Here is a 24,995-nt window from a genome sequence, read left to right as displayed (position 1 = left end):
CTGTAAAACCAAGGAGAAAAGTCACAACGACATGCCACACAGTGAATTAGTGGCGTCTCTGATGGCTAGTCATAGATAGGCAAGGTGATGTAATTCTTATAACCCAGCTTTTCTTAAAATGGCATGGAATTTTTAGACATGGGACAGGACATCACATGTGAGAGGGATAAAGGAGACAGTATTTCCTTGTATTTCCTTTCTCCTGACTCAGGATGGAGAACTCAGAAGTGACCACATGTACTACATTGGGAGAAACTGGGCTGGGCTTTGCAGGAGGGAGAATCCTACTGGGGACAGAGGCCACACTCCAGCCTCCTGGCAGCACAAATCTACTTCAGAGCACTGAAGAAACTCCACAGGGAGTTTACTTTCTTTGTGGCGAAAGTAAGCCACTGGGTAAGAAAATGCCCCTGCCTCAACAGCTGGCAGTATGCTGTCCTAATTAGACAAGCAGGACACAAAATATCCTGCTTCACAGAAAAGTCTTTTGGATATGCTAGGCCTATAGGTCAAAGATGGATGCCCCAATGTTGTAGAGAAACTTTGGGTGACTGTCCAGGCAGCCAGCTGTTTCTGTCATTACTTGCATTTTTTTGGAAGTTGCTTGCTCGCACTTCCTGCTTACTCAGTATTATTTCCTTCTTGGGTCTCTGAGGGAGTTGAAGATAAGATAGTTATAGTTTATCAGACGTAGAAGTAAGTTATAATAGAAAGTAAATTAGGTATACGACATTGGACTCATCAGCATAGATATGGAGTATGTTTTCTGAATTTGTCCAGTGCAAATGGTCTAGACATTGTTGATGTATTTATTGCCTGTATATATTATATATAGTCACTGTACTTATTGTATATAATTTTCTTAGTTATAGCCTTCTTTTTTTATTTTAGACAAAAAAGGGAAATATAGGGGCATTTCAATTGTATTTTAATAAATAAAGCTTGCCACCCCAACCAGTTTGAGTCCTAAGTGAGAGGAAAGTACAGAGGCCTGCTTAGGCATTTTGTTGGTTTCATATTTTTCTGAGAGCATAACCCTTGTCCACTGATTATCTTCTTGTTGCATTGTGAGACTGCTTCCGAGTCAGTTTCTCATTCTCAGGTGTGGAGATGAATAACCTCCATCTTGACCTCTGATCAGGCCTGGGGCCCTGGACTTTGGTAACAGCCATCCTTCCCACTCTGCTGTGGAGGATGAAGATGAAGTCCTTGGCTCTTAGGACAACATCCCAGGTGGCACTGTGCTCCCCTCGCAGACCAGGCAGCTGTGGAGAGACTCGCGTGACTTGTAGGAAGAGCTACTGCTCAACCATCTTACGAATTCATGATTTTTTTTTCCTTTGCCAAAATTGGCACCGTGGAATGTCTCAGGGAACTGAACCTCTCTGTCCCAACTGCCACTCAGAACCTGCAACTCGGATGCCTGTATGTCTTCCCTGGGTCTTCCTTGCTTGGGCCTTGGACTTGTGTTACTTTCCCCCCACAGAACAGCATTACATATTTTAAAGCCATGGCCCAGTGTCCGAAGGTCTGACTTTTGCCCATTACCTCTGCCTCTCATTTATTTGTATATTACACCTATTGTTGTCTACTGTATGCAAGCCCTTCTGAGCACCCTAAGAATTCAGCCAAGTAGTTATTGTAGTGGATATAAAGATGAAGTTACTCTCTAAGGGGACACTGGGAACAGAGGTTATACCTGCAGGACAGTGGCTCCTGTGTGCAGGCAATGCCCAGTCTGCATCTTTCCCTTGCAGATATCCTATGACTCTAGAATCTGCAGCACTTTAGGGTCTCCAGTGCAAACCAAGCTTCATTTCACAGCTTCACGAAATGACCTTTCCAGGACTCCATGCAAGGACTCCCTGCCAAACCCCTGGCCTCAGTGGCTTCCTTAACCATAAAGGAAGATTATACAACCCTGTATTCTTCTTGACTAAATCCAAAACCATATAGCTGAAGCTGACAAGTTCCTCTGCATGTTGGGCTGGAACCCAGCCTCCTCCTTGAATTACATATACATAAACCTTCCACTTGATGGCTCCCTTTGCTGCTTAAACTTCCCTTTAATTATTTTTCAAAAGTTGGAAGCTTAGCTGAGTGGGGTCTTACTCTGAAGTCAACATTCACTTTATTCCATTTTGAATCAGGCCTTCTTTAAACATTTTATCTTCTTGCAGACAGGACTTGGCTCCAGCGTTACATTTTCTTTATTCTTTTTCTCCTCAAACTGAACATTTTGAATTTCTCTTTGTAGATCTGCATAAAAGTGACCACTAATAGCCATGAGTTGTAGAGAGTTGGTCCATCTTGGTGAGAAGCAAGTAGGCATAGCACCGGAACAGTAGTCAAGAGTTTTACATCCTGATCTGCAGACAGCAGGCAGAGAGAGCCTGGGCTGACTCCCAGTGACTTGCCACCTCCAGCAAGGCCACCCTACTTCAGCAAGGCCACATTTGCTCCAATAAGGCCAAAACTCGGAGTCCTCCCCAGACAGTTCCAGTAGCTGGTCTGGTGCATAAGCCTTCAAACGCATGAGCTGTTCTCATTCAAACCACTGGCAAAGTTCAAAGAAATTAAAATATGCAGGAATGGAAATTAACCTCTCCGTAGACAATTTTAGAATAAAGCCCTCAGAGGGGGAAAATTGGAGATTTAAAAAATTAAAGTGAGGGCTAGGCGAATGAGATGGCTTAGCAAGTAAAAGTGCTAGCTGTACAGGCCCGACGACTCAGGTTCGGGTCCCGGAGCCCACAGAAGCACAAATCTGAGTGTGGTGGTACACAGATCACTCCAGGACTCCTGCGGCTCTCGGAGACAGAGACAAGAGAGCCACCTAGAAGCTCACACGGGGTAGGGCAGCAAAGGCCAGAAAGAGAGTGTCTCAAAAAGGTGAAAAGAGCAAATGGACCTCCACATATGTGCTGCAGTACACGTGCTAAGGCATGTGCACACCCACCTCTACACACACTGGAGTAATAAGATGCAAACTCAGAAGCGAAATGTAAGAGAGCAGCTCAGAGAGAGGGCACTTGCCCAACCCGTACATGGCCGTAGGCTCATGCCCAATGCTACAGAAAACAACAAAGAAATGATTATACACACACACACACACACACACACACACACACACACATATATGGCGGGGGGGGGGGGAGAATAGGGCCTGGGAAAGACGAACCAGAGAGAGAAGCGTGCATTCTTCAAGCATGCAGTTTGGGTCCCCAGCCCTCACATACAAAGATAAACATGGCTGTCCATGCCTGTAACCTCAGCACCGGGAACAGAGGTGGGTAGATCCTGGTGGCTCAATGGCCGGCCAGCCTAGCCAAAGCAGCATGTTTCAGGTTCAATGAGAAACCCCGACTTGAAAGAAAGAATACGGCGGACAGCAATAGAGGGACACACTCAACCTCCACATTCACACACAGGCACACATACTGCACACACAACTGAAGGTAGTCTTGGAGGCCTAACATCTGAAAAAAGAGAGTGTCCAGAAAGAAGACAGAGAACCTTGAGAAAGGGGTCAGCAACCTGGGGGACACTAGGAGATGGCCAGGTGTGGATGAAGCCAAACCCCAGGACAGAAGCCACCAAAGTCTGGCCTGGAAGGGAATAGTTAGGTCAGGGTTAGAATGAGAGTGAGCATGCTCAGAGAAGTGGATTATGGAGAACAACAAAGCCCAGAGAGGGAGGTGGGTGGGTGCTGGTGATGAGTTTCCAGCTCTGCTGGAGAGTTTGCGTTGAATTGTGGGAAGCAGTGTGGGATAGTGGTTTGGCACGTGTGCTCAGGAGTCGAACATAGACCTTGTTCTGCCACAGAGGAGCCTTGTGACCTGCATAGGTCATTCTGCTTCTGTGAGCCTGTATGAAATAATGTGAAGAGAATCTAACCAGATACGGTTGTACACACCTGTGATCTCATCACTCGGGAGGCTGAGGCAGGAGGAACACATGTACAAGGCAAAGCTGAGCTACATAGTAAGAACCTGTCTCAAAAATAAATAAAAATTATTATGAAGTAAGCAGACCTTGATAGGCATGCTTTCAAGGGCTCAAATCAGGGAGTGAGCCGATTTCCTTTAGAGTCATTGTTTTCCAGCTGCCCTGACCAATTGAGCCTCCATGTTCTTCTGGCACAAGATCAGTACCCCGCCTTTGCTCTCCCCCCACCACCTCTAAAATCATTTTACATAGCTTCTTTTGGATTGATTTATTTGGCACAGTCTCAGACTAGCCCTCAAACTCAGCATCCTTCCCCTTCAATCTCCTGTACCAGAAGAATTGAGTGGTCACCACCACCAGGCTCCCTTCTCTTGGGTCTTGCAGGTCTGTCCAACCCCGGGGTGGCCACAGCTAAGTATAGAAATGATGAAATACAAGTCAAGATTTGGGGAACTGGCTTGTTACGTGGATGTTTTATAGGCATTGTGATCGTTCGTTTGATTTGACTGTTTAAAAACATTTATTTATTGTTTTTAAATAAATGGTTATTTTCTAAATTTTTATTTTGCACGTAGAGGTGTTTTGTTCCTGAAGCTCTTGGATGCAGTGCTTGCAGAGGCCGGAAGGGGGCACCAGAACCCCTGGAATTTGCCATGTGGGTGCTGGGAACTTTGGTTCTCAGCAAGAGCAACCACTGCTTCTAACCACTGAGCCAGCTCTCCGGTTCCTTTAAAATACTCTGAAGCTTAAAACTACTAAAACCAGGAAGGTGGATATAATTTGTTGAAATGTGTAGAATTTGACTGCCATCAGCTTTTAAACATGAATATTTTATTTTAGAACTTACATTTTGGCTGTTATTTGATACTGTTTGAATATTTAGAAATATTTGTTAAATAGATTTATAGGCAGAAACATTTAGCAATTAATATAAGCAAGTGCAAATAGTGCTTAAATTTTCTTCTTCTTCTTCTTCTTCTTCTTCTTCTTCTTCTTCTTCTTCTTCTTCTTCTTCTTCTTCTTCTTCTTCTTCTTCTTCTTCTTCTTTTTTTGAAAGTTCTTGCTGACTGTGGTAGTGTGTGCCTGTGACCCCAGCTCTGAGAGTCACTTTCAAAGCCAGTCTGCTCTGCAGCCAGCCAGGGCCACACGGTGAGGCTCTGTCACAGAACAAAATGCCTGGGGCTGGAAAGATGACTCAGTCCATCCTGTCCTGGTGGAGGACCCAGATTCAGGTCCGAGAACACAACAGGGGGCCCACTCCGACTCGACGTCGCACTCATGGGCTTGCATCCACGTACAGACACACTCACACACATAATTAACAATAAAAATAAATCTTTAACCAAATGAGCAAACACAAAAGCAGTCCTTGCCTGAGTGTGATAGTACAAGCCTATACTACCAGCACCCAGGGAATGAAGGCAAGAGGATCCCAAGCTCAAAGCCAGCCTGCACTACCTAGTAATATCTTATCTCAAACAAATAACAACAAAAAGCAAAAACAAACTTAAAAAAAAACAGCCCTTTTCATATTAAAGATTCGGGCAACAATGATGTGAAATAAGGTGTTGGGTGTTTCTGTTATAAGAAGTTGGCAAGTGAAGTTTTTTGTTTTTGTTGTTTTTGTAAAGATTGTATGGGGGTCAGGAGTGGAGGTTGGGGCCACAGGGATGGTTTCCTGGTTACGGATACATACTGCCCTTGCAGAGGACCTGAGTTCTATTCCTAGCGCCCACACTGGAAAGCTCACAACTGCCTGTAACTCTTTAGATCTCAACACATGACAAGCCAGACATCTCCACAAAAACCTGAGCTCTAAGAGGGGTCAAAACAGGATGGTTGCTGGGGAGGGGTAGTGACATCCCATAATGAGCTGAACCTGGGAACAAGGAGGTGAGATTTTCCAGGAGCAGCGCATGATCCCAGAGGAGGCACTGGTGTTCCTCGTCATCCTCCCCAGCTGGAGTGGACTGTTGCTTCACCTACAATGAAGTGGGTTGTTGCTGATGAACTAATTAGTGGTAGACCCGTGGTGGGCAGCGGGGTGTCCTGCTGATATGTTTGCTGGAACCTGACACCCAGCTGGGTCTGAATTTGCTGATACCGCAGTTACCACTGCTGCAGTGAATATTCATGACCTGCACTGTAAAACCGTGGCACATTGGGTATCTGGAAAGGCTGGCTTACTTTTGTCCAGATGTCACTAGTATGTTTAGAACTACACAGGATGACTGGGGCTTTCTATGGTGATAAAGGGCTCCGCAAAGGGAAGCAAGACCTGAGGGTGGAGGAGAAAGGACAAGATTAGAAATGGCCCTCGCTGGCCCATGAGCACAAATGGCAGAAACAGCTGGGCTTGTGCACAGTGACAAGGGTCTGCCCGGATGGCGGCTGTGAGCAGGTGTGTGGGCATGGGGGACCACCTTGACATTTTTCATGGGATTCACAGAACCGATGTCTTAGAAAACCTTTGCTGACAGCCTGTGGGAGTTTCTGGGCTGTCCTGTGGAATACGACTGCTAGCCCAGCGCCCTCTCTGCTAGCTCTCCTATCTCCCTAACTGGAAATGCCGCAGGAGCAACCACGGCCCAGAAGCCCTCGTTCTCTCCCTCCAACTCCTGCCCTGCCTATCCTGGGCCCCTGTGGTGTGGATTGTGAAACTGGGGGATAGAAGGGTGGAAAATTCAACCCAAGTAGATCAGAGCTGCTTTGTTTTGTGTGCAACGTAGCAGGTTACATTATGTTTCTTGTGGCAGCATTAATGACCATCATGGTCACTGCTGAATTCTTGTCTAAGACCCTCAAGTTCAAAGAAGGGGCGCTTGCCTGGGCTCACATGATTTCAGCCTGGCCCCACAGCCTGGACCCGGGCTGCACCGGAGATGGGAGTAGCAAACACTGTCCCCTGCCACTGCTGAGTCAAGGCTGGCAAGGCCTGGCTTCCTGTGGGCTGCCTCCTGACCTTCCTTTGTTTATGTGGTAGACGATGATGGGAGGCCATGTTCATCGAGTGTGTAATATACTTAGAGCACATTACCTCATGCACCTCTCCCCTTCCTCCTTTTCCTTGTTCCTGAACTGACTTGTTTTGTCTTGTTTTGTTTGGTTTTTGAGACTGGGTCTCACTGTGTAGCCCTGGATGCTTGGCGCTCACCATGTAGACCAGGCTGGCCTCGAACTCACAGAGATCCATCAACCGCTGCCTCCTGAGTGCTGGGATTGAAGGCATGAGCCACCATGCCCAGCCTCTGAGCTGGCTTTTCTAAAAGCATTATATGTTATATGTGAGTGATTTTTTTTACATTGCCATCCATTTACTACCTGTCAGCCCTCCTGGGCTGGGTGTGCTGCTGACGTTAGTTCTAATCTTCAAGCTGCAGAGAAGAAATGTGTACCACTTTCGTGGAAAATCAAAGCCAAGTAGCTTGTCCCTCAGCTAACAAAAGCCAACATGCGTACCCCACTCTGACTGTTGAGTCTAGAAACTAACTGAATACAAACAGGTCCATCTTCTACATCACTCTCTTGTCCCAGACAAGACGATGAGTATTGTGCTGTCCCCTTAGGTCGCTGTGGGGCAGCAGTGGCTAGGGTTATACATCCGTCTGCCCAATCCGTGCCTGCAGTGCCGCTTAGTTCGTCACTCCGCCTTTGACAGGGAAGTACCCTACGTCATGACAGCCCTGCCTGTCTGCTCTGTCTGTGGCCCGTGTGGTTTCCAGCACCTCTTGTCCCGCCCCTCTCAAGATCCGGTTCCTTTTGATCCAGTTTAGTTTGAAAGTTTTATCTTCTACTGGGCTTCGTTAAGGGGCTTCCCCACCTCCTCCCCGAAGTTGTAAATGCTGAGTGCTTCTTGGTGTTCAGGTGAACAAATTAGCCCAATTAGATGGGCAAATTAGTCATTTTTACTTTCTGAAGTCCTGCCTTTCCAGATCACATTTACAGCTCTCTGACCAGCAGTTTAACGGACACCCGCATGTGGCCTTTGTTGAGGAATAAAATGTCTTATGCAATGCCCAGTTAGAAATAGCCTTAGGGAAAAAAACGTTAAAAAAAAGAAACAGCCTTAGAGATTTGCTCAGGACAGACAGGGAAAGTGGCCGTATGATGCCCCAGTCATATGGGGCGAGCGTTTCCAAGCTTGCTCTTTTCTTTTAGGTGCTGGTGGGTGGGTGGGACTAACTAAAACCCACTTTTAATTCCCAAGCCTCATTCTAGTAAAATATATTTCCTCTGCACCTTACCCTCTACCACCGCATACTCTCTACCAGAGCTGCTAGCAGGCACCCGAAGAGAAAGACTGTCTTGTACCTGAATAAGCGGTGAAGAGCCAGCAAATGCGGACCTGAAGGGAGCTGGGGAGCTGTAGGCCTTAGGAAACGCTGAAGGGACTGTGGCACCCTTCATAGCGAATAGAGACACAGACTCACGGGAACTCCACAGGGCTCAGCTTCCTCCCCACCTCAGGCACTACAGGATTACACGAGATAAAGCATGGAGCTCACGTGAAACATAGTAGGCACTCAATAAACGAGAAGTCCCCTCCTTCCCGGACCCTTTCAACTTTCCGCCTCAGATGATGGCGTCCTCGGCTGCTGGCTCAGCTGCTCTTCAAACAGTCTTATTAATGCCTATTAAAATGAAACCCAATAAAAGTGCCAATATTTGGTGTTGAAATAATTGATGTCGCAGAGTGAGCCTATGAAGCTCCTAGGCAAGCCCCTGGTGCAATTTAGCCTCACACCTGGGGGATGAATTGCTACTATATAATTCTTATTAATGTTGTGCTATAATTCCTATTTATTCCACGGGGCTTGTAAATGCATTAGGACCTGTCAACATATTATTTTACACTGTTTATGATCTGTAGAATTATGTCCTTCGGGGTTGTATTGTGCAGAAGTGAAAAGTCGGTGGCTTTGGGCCTCCCTCATGAGAAGGGTAGAATGGGGCATTGTTGAAGTGGTTCTCCGTCCCGGCTGTCCTGAAGCCAGAAAAGCCACTTCTGAATTCAGTTCCAGGCAAGGTCCCCTTCATCTTTAGGAAAATAAAAGGATCCATCTTCATTCTGAGTGGCCATTCAACAAGTCAGGTCTGCTGGGAAATGTGTATTCAGAAGGCAGGCGAGATAGGTGAGAAAGGAATGTGATCTCTACCAGAAGCCAGAGCTGCACCTTGGAACTCTTGGCATTTCTGCCCTCCTTGCTCCCCGGCTTGGGGCCGCCACCCGTCAGTTCCATAATAGCCTCTATGCGTGTGTCCCCTCTTAAGGGCAGGTCTATAACAGCCTTTACAGGCTAAAGATCCAACATGTGCCCCCTCTTAAGGGCAGATCCCTAAAATGCATGAAGCTCAGTTCTCTCCCAGAGCTGTTCAATTTTCTAGACTAGGAAAGCAGAAAACCAAGGGGTGGAGTTCTACCATTCAGCATGTCAGGATCAGGTGTGTATGTTACTGAGAAGGGTTTGTCATTGTTGACTATTTGTGCTGGGACCTGTGAAGTGACTAGTGTCTCCTTCCTCAATCTCAAAGGGCCGAGGAACTTTCTATGCTCCTCCCTACTATTTCCTGTGTCTTTCTATATGTGTTGGGTCCTCTAAAACTCCCATGGCTAATTTTAGTCAGCTAGTAGCTAGCTCTGCCAATATCAAGGTAAACTTTATTGGCAGTCTCTAGAGTGTCAGAGTGCAATGAAAATATCCCATAACATTTCTCCATTTCTGTCTAAATAAAAAGGGGGTTTTAACTCTAACACAGTAAGACTATATACAATAAGAACAATTATCAAGTAAGAATTATATTCATAATGTCCAGTCTGTTTGCTTTTACAAATTCAGAAACAATGCTCCATTATCTATCCTATCTTGGTGAGTCCAAAGTTTTGTACCTAATTCATTTTCTATCCTAACTTGTATTACCAACTCAAAATATTTTAGACCTCAAAACATTTTCTTTTTTTTATACAAATGAAATATTACTACAACCACCAATTAACTTCTTTACTTAATATGAATATGTTTTATTGTAGTTTTTAAAAATAATTTACTTTAACTTCATTTTATGTGCATTGGTGTAAAGGTGTCAGCTCCCAGGGAGCTAAAGCTACAGGCAGTTGTGAGCTGCTATGTGGGTGCTGGGAATCAAACCTGGATCCTCTGGAAGAACAGCTAGTGCTCTTAACCGTTGAGCCACCTCTCCAGCCCTCAAAACATTTTCTTAAACAATTTAATCACTTATGTCTCTCAACTTTATACACTTTATACCTCTTTTATGAGTTTCTTTTATGAATTTGGTAAATAAGTAAACTGTAAAACTATAATTATTTATTCTTCAACACCACCAGAGGTCCAAAAGGGATAAAATATTACATGAGTAAACAGGAAGTACAAAGCAAACAACTTCCAAAAGTATAGAAATGACAGAGACATCTGGCTGCATGGATAGTCAGCATAGTTTCCTCTGTAACATTGGGGCATCCATGTTTAGTCTATAGGCCTAGACTATCTGACAGACATTTGTGTAAAGCAGGAATTTTTTGAAGGACTGTCCAACTTTGTCTTGGCAAAGTTTGGCAGTAACCTTCTTTTGTGTCCTGCTTGTCCAATTTGGACAGCATACTGTCAGCAGTTGAGGCAAGGGCAGCTTCTCTTAGATGCCCATCATCTTTTTTTTTGAAGTAGATTGGTGATGCCAGAAGCAGATATGTCTCACTGTCATGAAAAACCTTATGTTATTAAAATACTTTAAATGCTATAATCTATAAATCTCTGAAGTGTTTGAAGATCATCTCTCTCTCTATCTATCTATCTATATCTGTATATATATATATGTATAAAATATATCTGTTTGACTTCAAAAACCATACCTAATATGGCCACAAATTTGACTGTTAGATGACTAACTACCTAACCTGTATGTATGTATGTATTGTATGTATGTATGGTTTGTTTATTTTTTAATTAATTAATTAATTATTTATTTATTAAAGATTTCTGCCTCCTCCCCGCCACCGCCTCCCATTTCCCGCCCCCTCCCCCAATAAAGTCTCCCTCCCTCATCAGCCCAAAGAGCAATCAGGGTCCCCTGCCCTGTGGGAAGTCCAAGGACCACCCACCTCCATCCAGGTCTAGTAAGGTGAGCATCCAAACTGCCTAGGCTCCCACAAAGCCAGTATGTGCAGTAGGATCAAAAACCCATTGCCATTGTTCTTGAGTTCTCAGTAGTCCTCATTGTCCTCTATGTTCAACGAGTCCGGTTTTATCCCATGCTTTTTCAGACCCAGGCCAGCTGGCCTTGGTGAGTTCCCAATAGAACATCCCCATTGTCTCAGTGTGTGGGTGCACCCCTCGCGGTCCTGAGTTCCTTGCTCGTGCTCTCTCTCCTTCTGCTTCTGATTTGGACCTTGAGATTTCTGTCCGGTGCTCCAATGTGGGTCTCTGTCTCTGTCTCCTTTCATCACCTGATGAAGGTTAATATTCAGGAGGATGCCTATATGTTTTTCTTTGGGTTCTCCTTCTTATTTAGCTTCTCTAGGATCACTAATTATAGGCTCAATGTCCTTTATTTATGGCTAGAAACCAAATATAAGTGAGTACATCCCATGTTCCTCTTTTTGGGTCTGGCTTACCTCACTCAGGATAGTGTTTTCTATTTCCATCCATTTGTATGCAAAATTCGAGAAGTCATTGTTTTTTACTGCTGAGTAGTACTCTAATATGTATATATTCCTTACTTTCTTCATCCATTCTTCCATTGAAGGGCATCTAGGTTGTTTCCAGGTTCTGGCTATTACAAACAATGCTGCTATGAACATAGTAGAGCATATATTTTTGTTGTATGATAGGGCATCTCTCAAGGCAGGATTTCTCTGTTGTTTTGAAACTTGTCCTGGAACTTGCTCTGTAGACCAGGCTGGCCTCAAATTCACAAAGATCAGCCTTTCTCTGCCTCCCAAGTGCTGGGATTAAAGTCATGTGCCACCATCGCCTGCCTTAACCTGTATTTCTTAATTATCCTAAATAGTTTGTAATAATAAATTTCAAGAATTATAAATTTACATTAGATTGTTAAATGGGCTGCATAGGTACAATACCTTAAATAAGAGTAGAAAGATATATACAGTATAACAAAAATAACCTTAAATTTATATAAATATACAAAAATCCATACTAATGTAAAATATTTAAGACTAGTAGTTGCATTTTTTAGTTTAAAAGTAGTTTCAATAATCTTCTCTTTTATCCTATCATTTCTGTATACCCTCTTTTCAGAATGAGATCCTTGAATCCAACCTCCTTTGTTTAGTTTTTTTTTTCTGATCCTGTCCAGTAACAACTTGCAACTAACCCCCCTAAACATAAGAAACATCGATAACCCACAGAATGACCAAAAAAACACCCACCACCCCACTTCTTGGGAATGTGGACTTCATGTTCTCTAGACTTCTACCTGTTGTCTGGGGGCAACAGCATCTTTAGGGGACCCTGAGAAAACTGAGATAATGGTCAAGTCCTAGGAGAGCTAGCTGCATTCTTTTTTGTTTAGTGTCTATGTGGTGGGAAAGTGTAGGGCTTTTCTGAAGTCTTGGCTGGAGCAGTCTGTGAGGCTGGACCATCTCAGTTAGCAGCTTTGAAGTTGTTCTGGATGCAGAATTTTGAGGAAACTATAACAGAAGCATTGTGAGAGGCTGGATCGCCTAGGCTGCTTGTCTTCATTGGTGTCTGGTCTTTTTACTTTGAAAACACACAAACCTTTAAAGGTAATCTACGTATCTGTATTAACACAAGTATGGAATATGCGGTGTGTTCAAATCAGTATAATAAAAAGCTGAATGGCCAATAGCTAGGCAGGTAGTATAGGCAGGACTTCTGGGCAGAGAGAGAACTCTGGGAAAAAGAAAGGCAGAATTGCCAGCAAGATGCATGATAGGAAGCAGAATGGGAGGAAGAGATAACAAGCCACACAGCAGAACATAGATTAAATAACGTGGGTTAAGTTATAAGAACTATTTAGGAACAAGCCTAAGCTAAGGCTGGGCTTTCCTAACTAGTAATACGTCTCCTTGTGGTTATTTGTGAGCTGGCGGCCCAAAGAAAAATCCAGCTACACTGGTCCTCCTGCCCTGCAGTTGAGGCAGATTGTGGGGAGGAGACAGCTTCTGACGGCCCTTGCACGTTTCTTCTGCTCCACAGGCAGCGAGTATGACGAGGAGGAGGTGGACTATGAGGAGTCAGACAGCGATGAGTCCTGGACCACAGAGAGTGCCATCAGCTCCGAAGCAATCCTCAGCTCCATGTGCATGAATGGAGGAGAAGAAAAGCCTTTTGCCTGCCCAGTTCCCGGATGTAAAAAGCGCTACAAGGTAAAGGAAAGACCTCTTCACTTGGTGTAAGTGCCTGGCAGGGGATCATGTGTGGGCCAGCTGCCCCTTCACGGTTCTAGAGAGTCTGCCAGTGGGCCAGGCATAGACACCACCTCTCCTGTGCCCAGTGCCCTCTGCTGAACACTGGCTGCCATTCTGGATGATTGGCAGGGCTCTTTTGACTTGTGTGGGAGATTAAAGTCAAAGAGATCTTGTGTAGGCAGCCTCTGGTTTCGATCCTCTTATTAGAGCCTGTCTGAAAGTCCGATGCAGGAGCTGGAGTGTGCGCGGTAGCGACTGGGGCTTCGCATGCAGGAGGAACTACTCTCCTTCCAGCGCCATGGCAACAGGGCATGGACTGGGGCAGCCTACTTATTTGTCAAACCCTTCTGTCAGCGGACAGATTTCCAGGTGGCCAGGGCTGTAAAAGCCCTAGCCGGTTTACAGGGCCTTCTGGAAAACAGGGCAGGGTGTTTGCCTTCCAGCTGGGCAGTTCTCGCTCCCCTCCCCCTCCCCATAAAAGATCAGGGAAGAAAATGCTTTGATTTCCCCTCCCTTCAGCTTCTGCCCTGTCCACCTGCTGGGTCCCTAACAGTCCTAACACTAGGTGACTTGGGTAGCTGGTGGCACTAACTTTTCTACCGAGAAAACTAGGGACAAAACAGTAAAGAAATCAACAAGGCAAAAGAGCTGCAGGAAGTTCCCACAGGTGTCAGCAGCTCTTTAAAGTTAGCTGTGGCAGAAATGGAACACTCCCGAGCAGGCCTGGTAGACTCGACAGCACACTAACTCACCCGTCTGCACACACTGTTTCTAAAGGCTCGAAAACTGGTAGCATGAGCTCTTCTCGTACCGCCCCTTAAATACCTGAACTCAACTGAACAATTCATTCTCGGTAGTTTAAGCTGTTATTGGAGAAGCAGGAACCAGGAGGGCATCACAAAGGCAAGTGGCCACTCACTCACCTGAGCACTGTTGGTCCAGATGGCCTTCGTTAACAAACATCCAAGCCCTAGGCCAGAGATGGGAGTCCTCTGGACTCCTGAAGGGCCGCCCAGGCCAGGGCAGGACACATCACAGAGCACGGGTGTGCAGATTCTCTAGCAAAGCTTAGAGGCACAGAGAAAAGGGGGCCTCGAACAGTCATAGCACGGTACCCTAAAGGGCAAAGGGAGGTTGGGGAACCACAGAGGGCAGCTCTCTCTGCAGAGAGTGTTTTCCTCCTGTTTCACAGGCACAGCCAGACAGGGGATGGCATGGTTGTCCTGCCCATGCTGGACCCATTCTCACGACATCAGCTGCTCCTCTTCTCGCTGCCCCCTCTCCAGAGTCTGAAAACCGCGTAAGCAGAGCCTTGCACATCGAACTTGCACTGAGGGACCACAGAAAATGAGATGAGGAGGAAATACACGCTGGTCCTTGTTCATAATCCGTACCCCAGGCATTTCTTCTTTTTAGGTTTCCTGCAGTTTCTTCCTTTAGTTATCTACGCCTGGGTTGACAGGGGCCCTGAATGTTCTTTCCTTTTATGGTCAAGGGCACACTCAGAGAAGCTCTGTTGCAGGGACTGACGGCTTTGGGTACCATTAACAGACAGCTGACCCGGGTGGGATTGGAGGCCCGCATGTCTGTGAGAGAAGTGTTTCCATTTCTGAGCCAGAATGCCAAGTGACAATCCACCAGAGTGGAGACACCGGCCCCTCCTCCCAACGAGATGCTGAGCTCCCCTTCGGGCTGCAGCACAGCACAGCTGTTGCGCTCAAATTCTTCATCTTCACTGCGCACTTACCGGCACTGGTGCTGGCAAGAGAGTAGCAACTTTCCAGTATGCCCTGGAGTCAGGCAGAATCCACAAGGCTTATTTATTCCCAAGAGCAGTCAGACTTTAATTCACACTGCAATCGGAGGGAGTTTCTGACAGGTGTCCTCCTACTGGACACTGCTCAGGTGTAGCTCTCCTCCCTCCATCTAAGCACCTAGACTTCACATGAAAGGTCCCTTAACAGGACGGCCTGGTGCTTGCATCTACCTTCACCTAGGGTGCACTTTCTAGAGGATCGAAAATAGCTCCCACCCCAATAACTGTAATAGGACAGGCTAAAGGCGAACAGCAAACATAACATGTTTCATACATGTGCACATAGGAAACAGCAAGGAATGAGTAAGCAGTTGTTGCTGAATATTTGTTTACAAAGAGTGAATGTGTGTCACCATGACTGGTTTAATAAAGAGCTGAATGGCCAATAGCTTGGCAGGAGAGGATAGGCTGGACTTCCAGCAGAGAGAGGACTCAGGATGAATCTAGGCTTGCAAGAGATGTCAGCGAGACACTGAAGAAGTCAGATACATTGTGCAGAGGAGAGGTAAAAAGCCGTGTGGCAAAACAGATTAACACAGGTTAATTTAAATTATAAGAGCTAGGTGGGGAAAGCCTAAGCTAAGGCCAAGCTTTCATAATAGTAAATTTCCCTATTATTATTTGTTATTGTTATTATCTGGCGGTCACCAAGAGAAACTCAGGCAAGGAAGACATCTACAGTAGTTTTCAGAGATGGCTTCAAGTCTCAGCTTGTGCCATCTTCCAACAATGAACAATAATCTTTAGAGAGAAGGCAAAGGCCACACATGAGCAGTACACAGGGCCAGTAAAGTATTGCTTACAGATTCTCTGCTACCATCCACAGGGCACTGTCTCACTGACTTCAGTGGTTGACCTGGTTCCCCAAGAGAAAGCAGGATGCAGAGGGAGAGAAGAAAGCTTTCAGCCCTGCAGTCTTGGCAGAGACAGGCTCTGTGGAATTTTCTGGGCCCCCGTACTTTCCTATCTCAGGCTCCCATGCTCTCTCTAGATTGGTCTCTCACTTCCCTCAGTGCCCCGAATGTATCAACTACTACTACAGCCCTCCGAGGCACCCAGCCCTCAGTGCCCCGAATGTATCAACTACTACTACAGCCCTCCGAGGCACCCAGCATGGGCCCCAGCTGTGGCAAATTACCTCAGAACTAAGTAAAGCCTAACACCCAGAGAAGAGGGCACACGGCTCTCGGCACTCTGATACCTCAGCATGTCATGGTAACATGGTTTGCTTTTTTTGTTTGATTCCAAACCTCTCAGTGCTTCCCGCCAAGAGTACTGACCCCTCCCCTACTCTGTGCAGCTTCCACTGCTTTGGAGCCAAAGAGCAGAGTCCCGTACCCCACCGCACCCCAACCTCACCCATGGAGAAAGCGTAAGAGCAAGGCCAAGTGCTCTGTTTCCCCTTTGATGAGTGGACACTCCGTGCATGAGGGTTAAACGCTGTGACTTAAGAAAAGTGAAACAAAACAAGTTCCTCCATAGTGTCCCTGACCTGAGAATGCAGCAGACAGACCAGCATAAGCAATGAGTCTGTTGTGGGGTTGGGGTGTTCCCCACAAGGGGGCTCAAATGGATCCAGTCCCCCTTGGATCCAGAGGTGACAGGAGCTCGGCAGTAACAGCCAGAGCCTTCACTGTGCTCCATTAAGTTCCTAGTTTTCCTTTTAGAAATGTACCTTGGATTGAGACTCTGACTCGGTATGTAACACTTGCCTAATATGCGCAACAGCTCCACAAGAAGTCTTTCCTAACATCTCTTAAAATGCAGGTACTAATTTAGGAACTATTAAGCTTCTAACAGTAGGGGAAAGGATGAAATTCTGCCCACAGAATTCGAGTCTCCACAAGGAAGGGATCTCGTAAGGTAACACTGGCTATGAAGAGGCGGCTTGTTTGATAGACATACACCAAAATACCGAGCCCGCTCTGATGCAAGCAGGGCCCCTGTGCCACCATAGTCCCTTGGTGCCTTTTCCACATGGGCATATGCGCTGAGCACGTGAACCACGGAGTGGCGTGCCTTTGCCTGACTAGCTCAGTGTGTGGAGACAGATGCGCGTAGCTCTTCTGCGCTGCCTCAGGGCTGTGGAGAATCCCCACCGCTGCTCCAGATGGTTTCCCTTCAGCCCCCACTCTCCTCAGCTGTTTTCTCACTTCTCCTCCTCCCCCAACTCCCCAAGAACCCTTACCACTTCCTCTACCTAGAACATGAAGGAACTCAAGGAACTGAACCTCAGTTTTCCTATCCGGCATCTCACATACTATACATTGGGGCTGAAGTACTGACAACAAAGATCAAACAGGACGGAAGGCCCAGTTCAGCATCTGCCTCGGGCCTCCTAGGGACTAGATGTTTTGGAACAGCCTGTAATTTTTTGTACTGACCAACCTTGTCTGCTAAGGACTGTAGATCTCAATGGTAAAATCCAAATTTCCCCTAAACCTAAGCCCTTTCCTAGGCCCCTGTATCGTCTGCCTTCCTCGCTAGCCCAGGGTCAAGACTATTAGGAGTCTCAGCCCTGAACAGTAGGAAGAAGTGCCAAAGCCGTCAGCTGTGTGTTTGAACTAAGCAGCTTCTAAGGAAATAAGGAAATGCAGACTAGACAACTACCATACCTGACTCCCTTCCAGTTCCTGAAGACAGGTTATTCTCCGTGTGACTTCCTCACCTAACGTGCGACCTGTTCGTGCAGCAGCATCAAGCATCCAGTGTTAACTTTCAGAAATTGCTATGTATGAACTTTCTAGCCCTTTCGAAATTTAGCCCCCTCATCTCTGTTCAGAGTCCAGAGGATCTGAGCATCTATCTTGTCAGTATTTCCGAGAACAAATGGCATCACAAATTGAGTGACTGGTAGCGACTCTTCTCGCCTTGTCATTATATTGCTTACACATGAACGACCAGGTGGAGGAAATCTTTCTGAGAACCTGGAGCTGGGGCTGGAGACCACACAGCAATTAAGAGTACTTCCTGTTCTTCTTGAAGAGCTGAGGTTCCTGGTGCCCACACCAGGCAGCTCACAAGTACCTGGGACTCCGTGTGGCATAAACGAACACATACAATAAATATAGAACACAAAAACAAAACAATCAGGACTAGAGGTGATGGCTCAGTGAGGGCCTTGTGTTTGTGTTTGCATCCTAGCACCCATCACACGGGCACAGCCAGGAAAGAGCAGCTGCTGAGGCTTGCCAGCTGCCGTACTAGCTCCAGGCTGAGACTTTAAGGAAGCAAGGCAGAGACTGGTAAAGCAGAGCGGTCCTAGACCTGGCCTCTGCGTCCGCACAGGCACGCATACACACACACCTACTGTGTGAGGCTTCCCACTGGCACCTGGGTGATCACAGCAGCTAGGGTGCAAGCCAGCATCTTCAAGCTGCCCGAGAAATAGCATGCTCCCAAATGTGTAGCCGCAAAGCCTGCTGGATTCATGTCCCACCCCTGGTGAAGCATGTTTGGGTTCATGGGGGCAAGCTTTGTATGTCTTTCTTCAAGTCTTCCCTAGCCTAACTAGGTATAAAAACCCAAGCCCAGATGGAGTTACCTAAGCCACAATGTGGCTGCAGTTACTCTGCCTTTTGCTTCTTCTACCTTAACAAGGTCTGAGTGGTAGTGGGCATAGGGAATCTTGTGTGTGTTTAACCCACTGTGCTGACAAGTTTAGCTCAATTTGACACAGGTGACAGTCACCTGAGAGGAGGGAGCCTCAATTGAGAAAATGCCTCCAGAACACCTAGCTGTGGGCCAGGATGTAGAGCAATTTCTTAGAGACGGGGGAGGGCCCAGCCCATTGTGGGTGGGACCATTCCTGGGCTGGTAGTCCTGGGTTCTATAGAAAAACAGGCTGAACAAGCCAGTAAGTAGCACCCTTTCATGGGCTCTGCATCAGCTCCTGCGTCCAGGCTCCTGCCCTCACTTTTGGTGATGAACTGTTAAACAGAACTAAGAATGAATAAACCCTTTCCTTCCCCAAGCTGCTTTCAGTCATGGTATTTCATCATACAGAAGTAACCCTAAGACACCACCTTCCACCACGGCCCATAGAAGAGACACGAAATGTTTAGTGGCCCTTCTGCTGGGGCCAAAGAGGGTATGTGACTCTAGGGAATGGGAGTTTTGGGCAGCTGTAAGCAGCCTCATGTGGCTTCTGGAACATTCTGCTAATCTGAATATCTGGATTCTTATCATCTGTTGCTAAAAAATCCAGACATTTTGTCAGTCATGGGACTAACTTTATATATAAATAATCTATAATTTAAAAGCACACTGTTTGCAGTGCAAATACATCAGTAAAGGTAGTGCCCAGGGACTCACAGCAGTGCTGAAGCAGGGCTAACTCTTGCCACATTCCTGGTAAGATGTGGCAGGGAACTCGCCACAGCTGTCTGACCGTAAACCATGAACTTAGACATCTTACGTTTGATCTGCCCTAACTTTTTTGTTGTGTTCTTTAGAAAGGTATTTCATTGGTCATTCTGAAACATTCATAGGATTTCCAATTAATTCTCTTCCAAGTAGCAAACTTTAGTACCTGACAAGCGAGGCTTCGAGAAGCCAGGGGAAACCGCACCATTTCCTCACACAACTACTGTATACAATCCAGGCCTAACAGACACACGAAGGCCACCCTCTCCAGAGATGCCATCCAGTAGCTACTCTACTGGGGTCCGGGCCATGCCAAGGTTTGCACAGGTGTGACTCCTCATTGGGAACTTTTTTATCTTCTTCACAGAATGTGAATGGCATAAAGTACCATGCTAAGAATGGCCACCGAACGCAGATCCGCGTCCGCAAACCATTCAAATGTCGGTGTGGGAAGAGTTACAAGACCGCTCAGGGCCTGCGACACCACACAATCAACTTCCACCCCCCGGTGTCGGCAGAGATGATCAGGAAGATGCAGCAGTGACGTGCTGGTCAGAACTGTGCCAAGAAACCCTCACCAGCAGTCGCTGATTTTGAAAGCAGCCACCTTTTTCAGGGGACGCACTCAGCGACCCTTTAATGAGAAATAATTAAATGCATGCTTTAAACTTTTCTGTAATTTTGGAATGATGTCTCTTTGTAGAGTTGATGATTTTGTACATTTGCACATGTAATCATCACACCCATCTCCATTACTTCGATATAAGGTGCTAAACGAGAAAGCTCTAGGTTCCTCAGCACATTTTCCCCAAAACAAAATTAAGGGCATGTTGCAGTCACACTGCAGTGATGTTAACTGGGAGTGGAGGGGCTGGCACTGAGATGCTTTTCAAGATTGTAATGTGATTGAAGCTTTTCAACACATCAACTCACATAAAACCAAAATAATACCTTCATTATCAAACTGGTTACCATGCCTTACATAATGGAGTTAGTATTTGTGAGTAGAAAGACTTTAGGTAATGGAAATATAAATAAGAATGTTTAACATAATATGCTAAAAATATTTTCATATTTAAATAACATGCATAAAAGGTGTGCTTTGTTTTGTTTTGTTTAGTTATCATCTTGCCCTTTAAGAAGCTAAAACTCTTGCCCTTGAACTTACCAATCACTTTAGTGTTCTAAACGGCATCTTTGCGCAAGCCTCAGTTCACTCACTGATAGCACACTCACTGAGTGCCTGCTGGGTGCAAGAGACTGATATATACTAATGTTCCTATGGACCAAGATCCCAGGGTCTAAAACACTTTCCCCTGAAATCTGTTAAGAAACACTTTGGAAACTTAAGTGCAAATCGTGTGTGTGTGAAACTCAGTTACAGCTTCATCAACGATGAGGTTCTCAAGCACTTTGTAGTTCTCTATTGCCAACAATTTTATGTTTGTATGTTGCCAATTCTTGCACCTACTGCCCTAAGAGATCTGTGGGGCGCAAGCTGAAATAAAACGGAGACATGTCTGAAAGAGGAACATCGTCCTAAGACCCCTGGTGCCCCTGTGCGTGCTCAGTTTTGACTTCTTTTAAAGGCACTTTCCCATCACATTGTAAAAGTCTGCATTTTCATTAGAAATGTCTGTTTAGCTTTAGAAAACATTTTGCCAGAATATGAAAATAAGCCTTACTGACAATTAAGTGCTTCTTGCAGCAGGTGGTCAACGGAGAGTGAATACAGCCCACAGTGACCGATCTGGACCATTCCTCAATTTCTCTCACCGACAGTACCATCATGTGTTGAGTGTTCTTTTATCCCAAGTGCTATTCTTTAAACACAAGAGTTTACTGACTGCCTAGTATGCAATAAAAGTTGCTTTGACACAGGACTACACAGGACAAACTGGTGAAAAGCAAACTCAGATCCCTTCTAAAAGAACTTTTCCCATCTGACGAAATCTTACACACAGCTAGAAAGTAGTGGTTCCTTGCTCAGCTTTCCACATTGTGAAATGACAATTCTGTTAAACAGATGGGTAAGCTGCATTCCCAAATGGTAAATCCCTCATGGAGGGGGATTTCCAAGTATTTATAAAGATGTTGCCCACCAAAAACGTTCTCAGCTCTGAAAAGTGGTCTTGGTCCTGATTATAGTGTTAGCCCACAGGCCGTTAAAGGGTGATCCAGAACTGAGAGTCAACTAGCTGGTGCAGAAGGCCCTGCTCGCTCCATACCTACCTACAACAGTTGACCAAAAAGTTTTAGGCCAGCAATTATTAGTTAGCTTTGCTCTTTCTAGTGTGAGACACTGCAGGCTGGATCAGTAGTTCAGCAGCCACAGTCATAAAAACAGTCGTCGTGCATGTTAACTCTTTCAGTGACAAACCAAACCGTTTCTACTTCTTCATTGTGACAGTATTACTCGGCAGGTGAGGATGGGGTACTTGTTACACCGTGTGTAGTGAATGTATTGTACGTGTCTGTGAAAACTGTGCTTTAAATTATATTTTCCTATGTTTTGTTGGGGACAGAGCACATTAAGTCTGAAAGAAATAAAAGTATTAGAACTGAAGGCAATTTACTCAAAATTTCTGTCAAGAAAAGCTGCTTAATAAATGTACATGAAATCACATTTAAAATAAACTGCCTCTGACCCAAAGTAAACCCGGCTCCTTACTTTAATCGGCTCCACTGTGAGACCTGAATCGGGTTTCCTGTGGGAGTTAAAACATCTGTCCAGTACCTGTTCTCTTAGGCTCCTAACTGTTTTGCAAAATCTAGATGATATGTAAAGATTTTTGTCCCTTACGTTTTGCTTACTTTTCTGTAAATGATAATTTATCATAAGCTTGGGGCTAGAACTATTCGGACTACTGTCCGGTTAGCATGGGCCATACTAACGGCAAGAGAAAGCCCAGCGTGTGGACACGTGGAGGACAGAGGTCATCATGCGTCATTCCTCAATCACTTCTCCCCCTGAAACACGCGCGGTCTCTCGCTGAACCTGAAGCTCAAAGACTGTCTAGACTGGCTGAGCAGCAAGCCCCAAGGACCTCTAGTTACTGCTTCCCCAGCAGAGGGTTTACAAGCACAGTCTGGTTTTTCACAGAGTGCTGGGGACCAGAACTAAGCCCAGCAAGCACTTCAGTATGGACGCCATCCCCACAGCCCCTTGCTAAGCATATTCTGCCCAAGTATTTTTTATATAAAGCTTCCCGGGAAGCTAGGAGAAGGCGTTGCTGTTACTGCTTCCCAGGACTGCCCAACACCTGGCATCTGAATGCTACATACTGGTTTTCCCCAGATTCAAATAGCTTTTCAAATAAAATAAATGTAAAAAATTAAAAGTATTTTAAAACATATACATATTATCTTTTCAAATGACTCAAATATACAAATTCTGCTACTACAAACACCAGCAACATGGCATATAACCAAGTTCTCACACAGCAGTCCAGAGACTACCAACTCTGAGTATTAACACCTTAAAAACCCGGTTTGCTCATAACAGGTCTCAATATTCTGGCAACTACTAAAGCAGCAAATGAAAAGTACTTTATTAACATTCCCATCATAAAAGAGAAGGGGACAGTTCCAAAGTTAAGGCCCCAGCCAAAAACTCCAAGGCATCAGGTTAGTGAAAACCTAAGCAAACAAGACAGTGGTATGACAGCCCTCCAAAATATGTCTTCTTTAATGTTAGCGGACACCATCCTGCAGAACCGCAGCTACTACACACATTTGTTAGATTGGGGCTGTAAATTTAATCACCTACTAAGGAATGTGATTTCCAATCTGTATTCTCATTAGAAAAAAGTGAGAAAGACACTTATCCACAGCCTGTCATTCTAGGCCACCATCTGACAAGGTCACTTGTGAGAGCAGCTGTCGTCTGCTTAGCTTCGTCATCCTCTCACGAGTTATAAACACAAATTCATAGTTTAAAAATAACCATACATATTCCATTTTAATTTTTAAAATTTATTTATTACCATAAAATTAGCAAAATATGCCTATATTAGTTCCTAGAGCCAGTGTTTTTCATATTAAAAAGAGTATCTCAAGTCTGTGATCTCATTCTACATGCAGTTCCATATCTAAGAAAGATTTATTGACTAAATTGCAGGTTTTCTATATTCAAAGAATTATTTCAAGAACTGTTATGATCAATGCTTTTTATTACATAATAGTAGTCATGCTCAATCACCAACGTGAACAGAAACTTGTATATCTTCTGATTGTGCTAAATAGTCTACAACTATCACACATATGTTTTCAGTTCAGTAACATGAAAATAATTCCTGTGTCCTTCTTCATACACTTTTTCTAACTGGGGGACAAATAGAAACACCTAAGAACTTTCTTAAAGCAGACAAGATTAACAGAGATCAAAACTGTATTTACTGTAGTCAAAGCTGTACCCTGGCCCTAGCAACACCGCACTCAAAAGCAGTTCTCAATCAGGAAGTGGAAGAGCATGAGAGAGACACCGGGAGTCTCCTTAGTCTCTAGCTGAGTTGTTTTTGTTTTAATTGCTAAATTGTACTAACTCATAATGAAAGCTAGTCAAAGTTTAGGACATTCTGATCAAAATGGGTCTGAACATGCCTTTCAAACCCCTGCTGGTCATAGTCGGGAGGGAACTGCTCGCTGCACATCGGGCACACCTTCCAGTGACTTTCAACGTGTTCTTCAAATTTGCTCTGATCATAGTTGGGAGGGAACATTAACTCACAGAGGGGACACTTCTTGTGAACATCAAAGCTTTTAAAGAAAGAAGAAAAAGAATTAATTAGGTATTTTCTAGTTGTAACAGCAATCTCAGTATATAACAAGTACTTTAGCTAGTTGACAGTTGGACCAAACAACTTATCCTCAAAGTCTTTACCAGTTTAAACTTTTTCTGCTTCTAGATTCCTGGTTCTGTGTACAGCATCCGTCTTTTTACAAAGCCACCACTAAATCTGGTTTTACAATTGATTGACAGCCCCCAAACCTACCGAAGTCAGACACTATGTAAGATACAGTCTACTGTGAAAAGCTTTCTCACTTTTTAACTAACTTTTTAGTTTGGGCTTTTTTTTTTTTTGGTTGTTGTTAATTGGTTTTTTCCCCCCTTATTGGAAAAAAAGTCCTTGCTAAAATATTATTACTCAAGCTGCACAATTGGTTTGGGGCAATAAATAGGTCAATCTCATCAAATAATTCTATATTAATAACTGGATTACCACATACTATTCACAACCTCCTAACTCTAAAATTGAGTCATCATTAAATTTAAGTCTTAACTTTTGTCCAGTGGGTAAAACAAACACACACCCAGCTATATTCAAGCTGAGGATTAGGCAGGACTACTCTAATGTTCTTCTGGTACCAATGAGGAATCTCAACTTGACTCTTAATTTTAACCTCTGGAGGGAACGCTTCTGAGAGACAGGGGACCGGGTGAGTCAGTCCTATCAAAGCATG

At 45.0% G+C, this 24,995-nt stretch overlaps 2 protein-coding genes across 3 annotated transcripts in view; one reads left to right on the top strand and one right to left on the bottom strand.

Moving 5' to 3' along the window:
• The window catches only part of Jazf1 (JAZF zinc finger 1), a 305,134-nt gene extending 282,944 nt beyond the window's left edge, over nucleotides 1-22,190 (top strand). For both annotated transcript variants that reach the window (XM_075955216.1, XM_075955217.1), the window contains exons 4-5: nucleotides 13,140-13,309; nucleotides 19,900-22,190. In XM_075955216.1, coding sequence (XP_075811331.1) covers nucleotides 13,140-13,309; nucleotides 19,900-20,076 — 347 coding nt within the window. In that variant the 3' untranslated portion in view covers nucleotides 20,077-22,190. The remainder of the gene's footprint in view (nucleotides 1-13,139; nucleotides 13,310-19,899) is intronic.
• Nucleotides 22,191-23,491: 1,301 nt separating this feature from the next.
• The window catches only part of Tax1bp1 (Tax1 binding protein 1), a 52,283-nt gene continuing 50,779 nt past the window's right edge, over nucleotides 23,492-24,995 (bottom strand). Inside the window, exon 17 of the mRNA XM_075955700.1 lies at nucleotides 23,492-24,290. Coding sequence (XP_075811815.1) covers nucleotides 24,089-24,290 — 202 coding nt within the window. The 3' untranslated portion in view covers nucleotides 23,492-24,088. The remainder of the gene's footprint in view (nucleotides 24,291-24,995) is intronic.

The sequence above is a fragment of the Microtus pennsylvanicus genome, chromosome 21, assembly GCF_037038515.1.
Source record: "Microtus pennsylvanicus isolate mMicPen1 chromosome 21, mMicPen1.hap1, whole genome shotgun sequence".
NCBI classification, from domain to species: domain Eukaryota; kingdom Metazoa; phylum Chordata; class Mammalia; order Rodentia; family Cricetidae; genus Microtus; species Microtus pennsylvanicus.
Note: the sequence above shows the minus strand (reverse complement) of the source record. Positions and strands in the feature narration are given on the sequence as shown.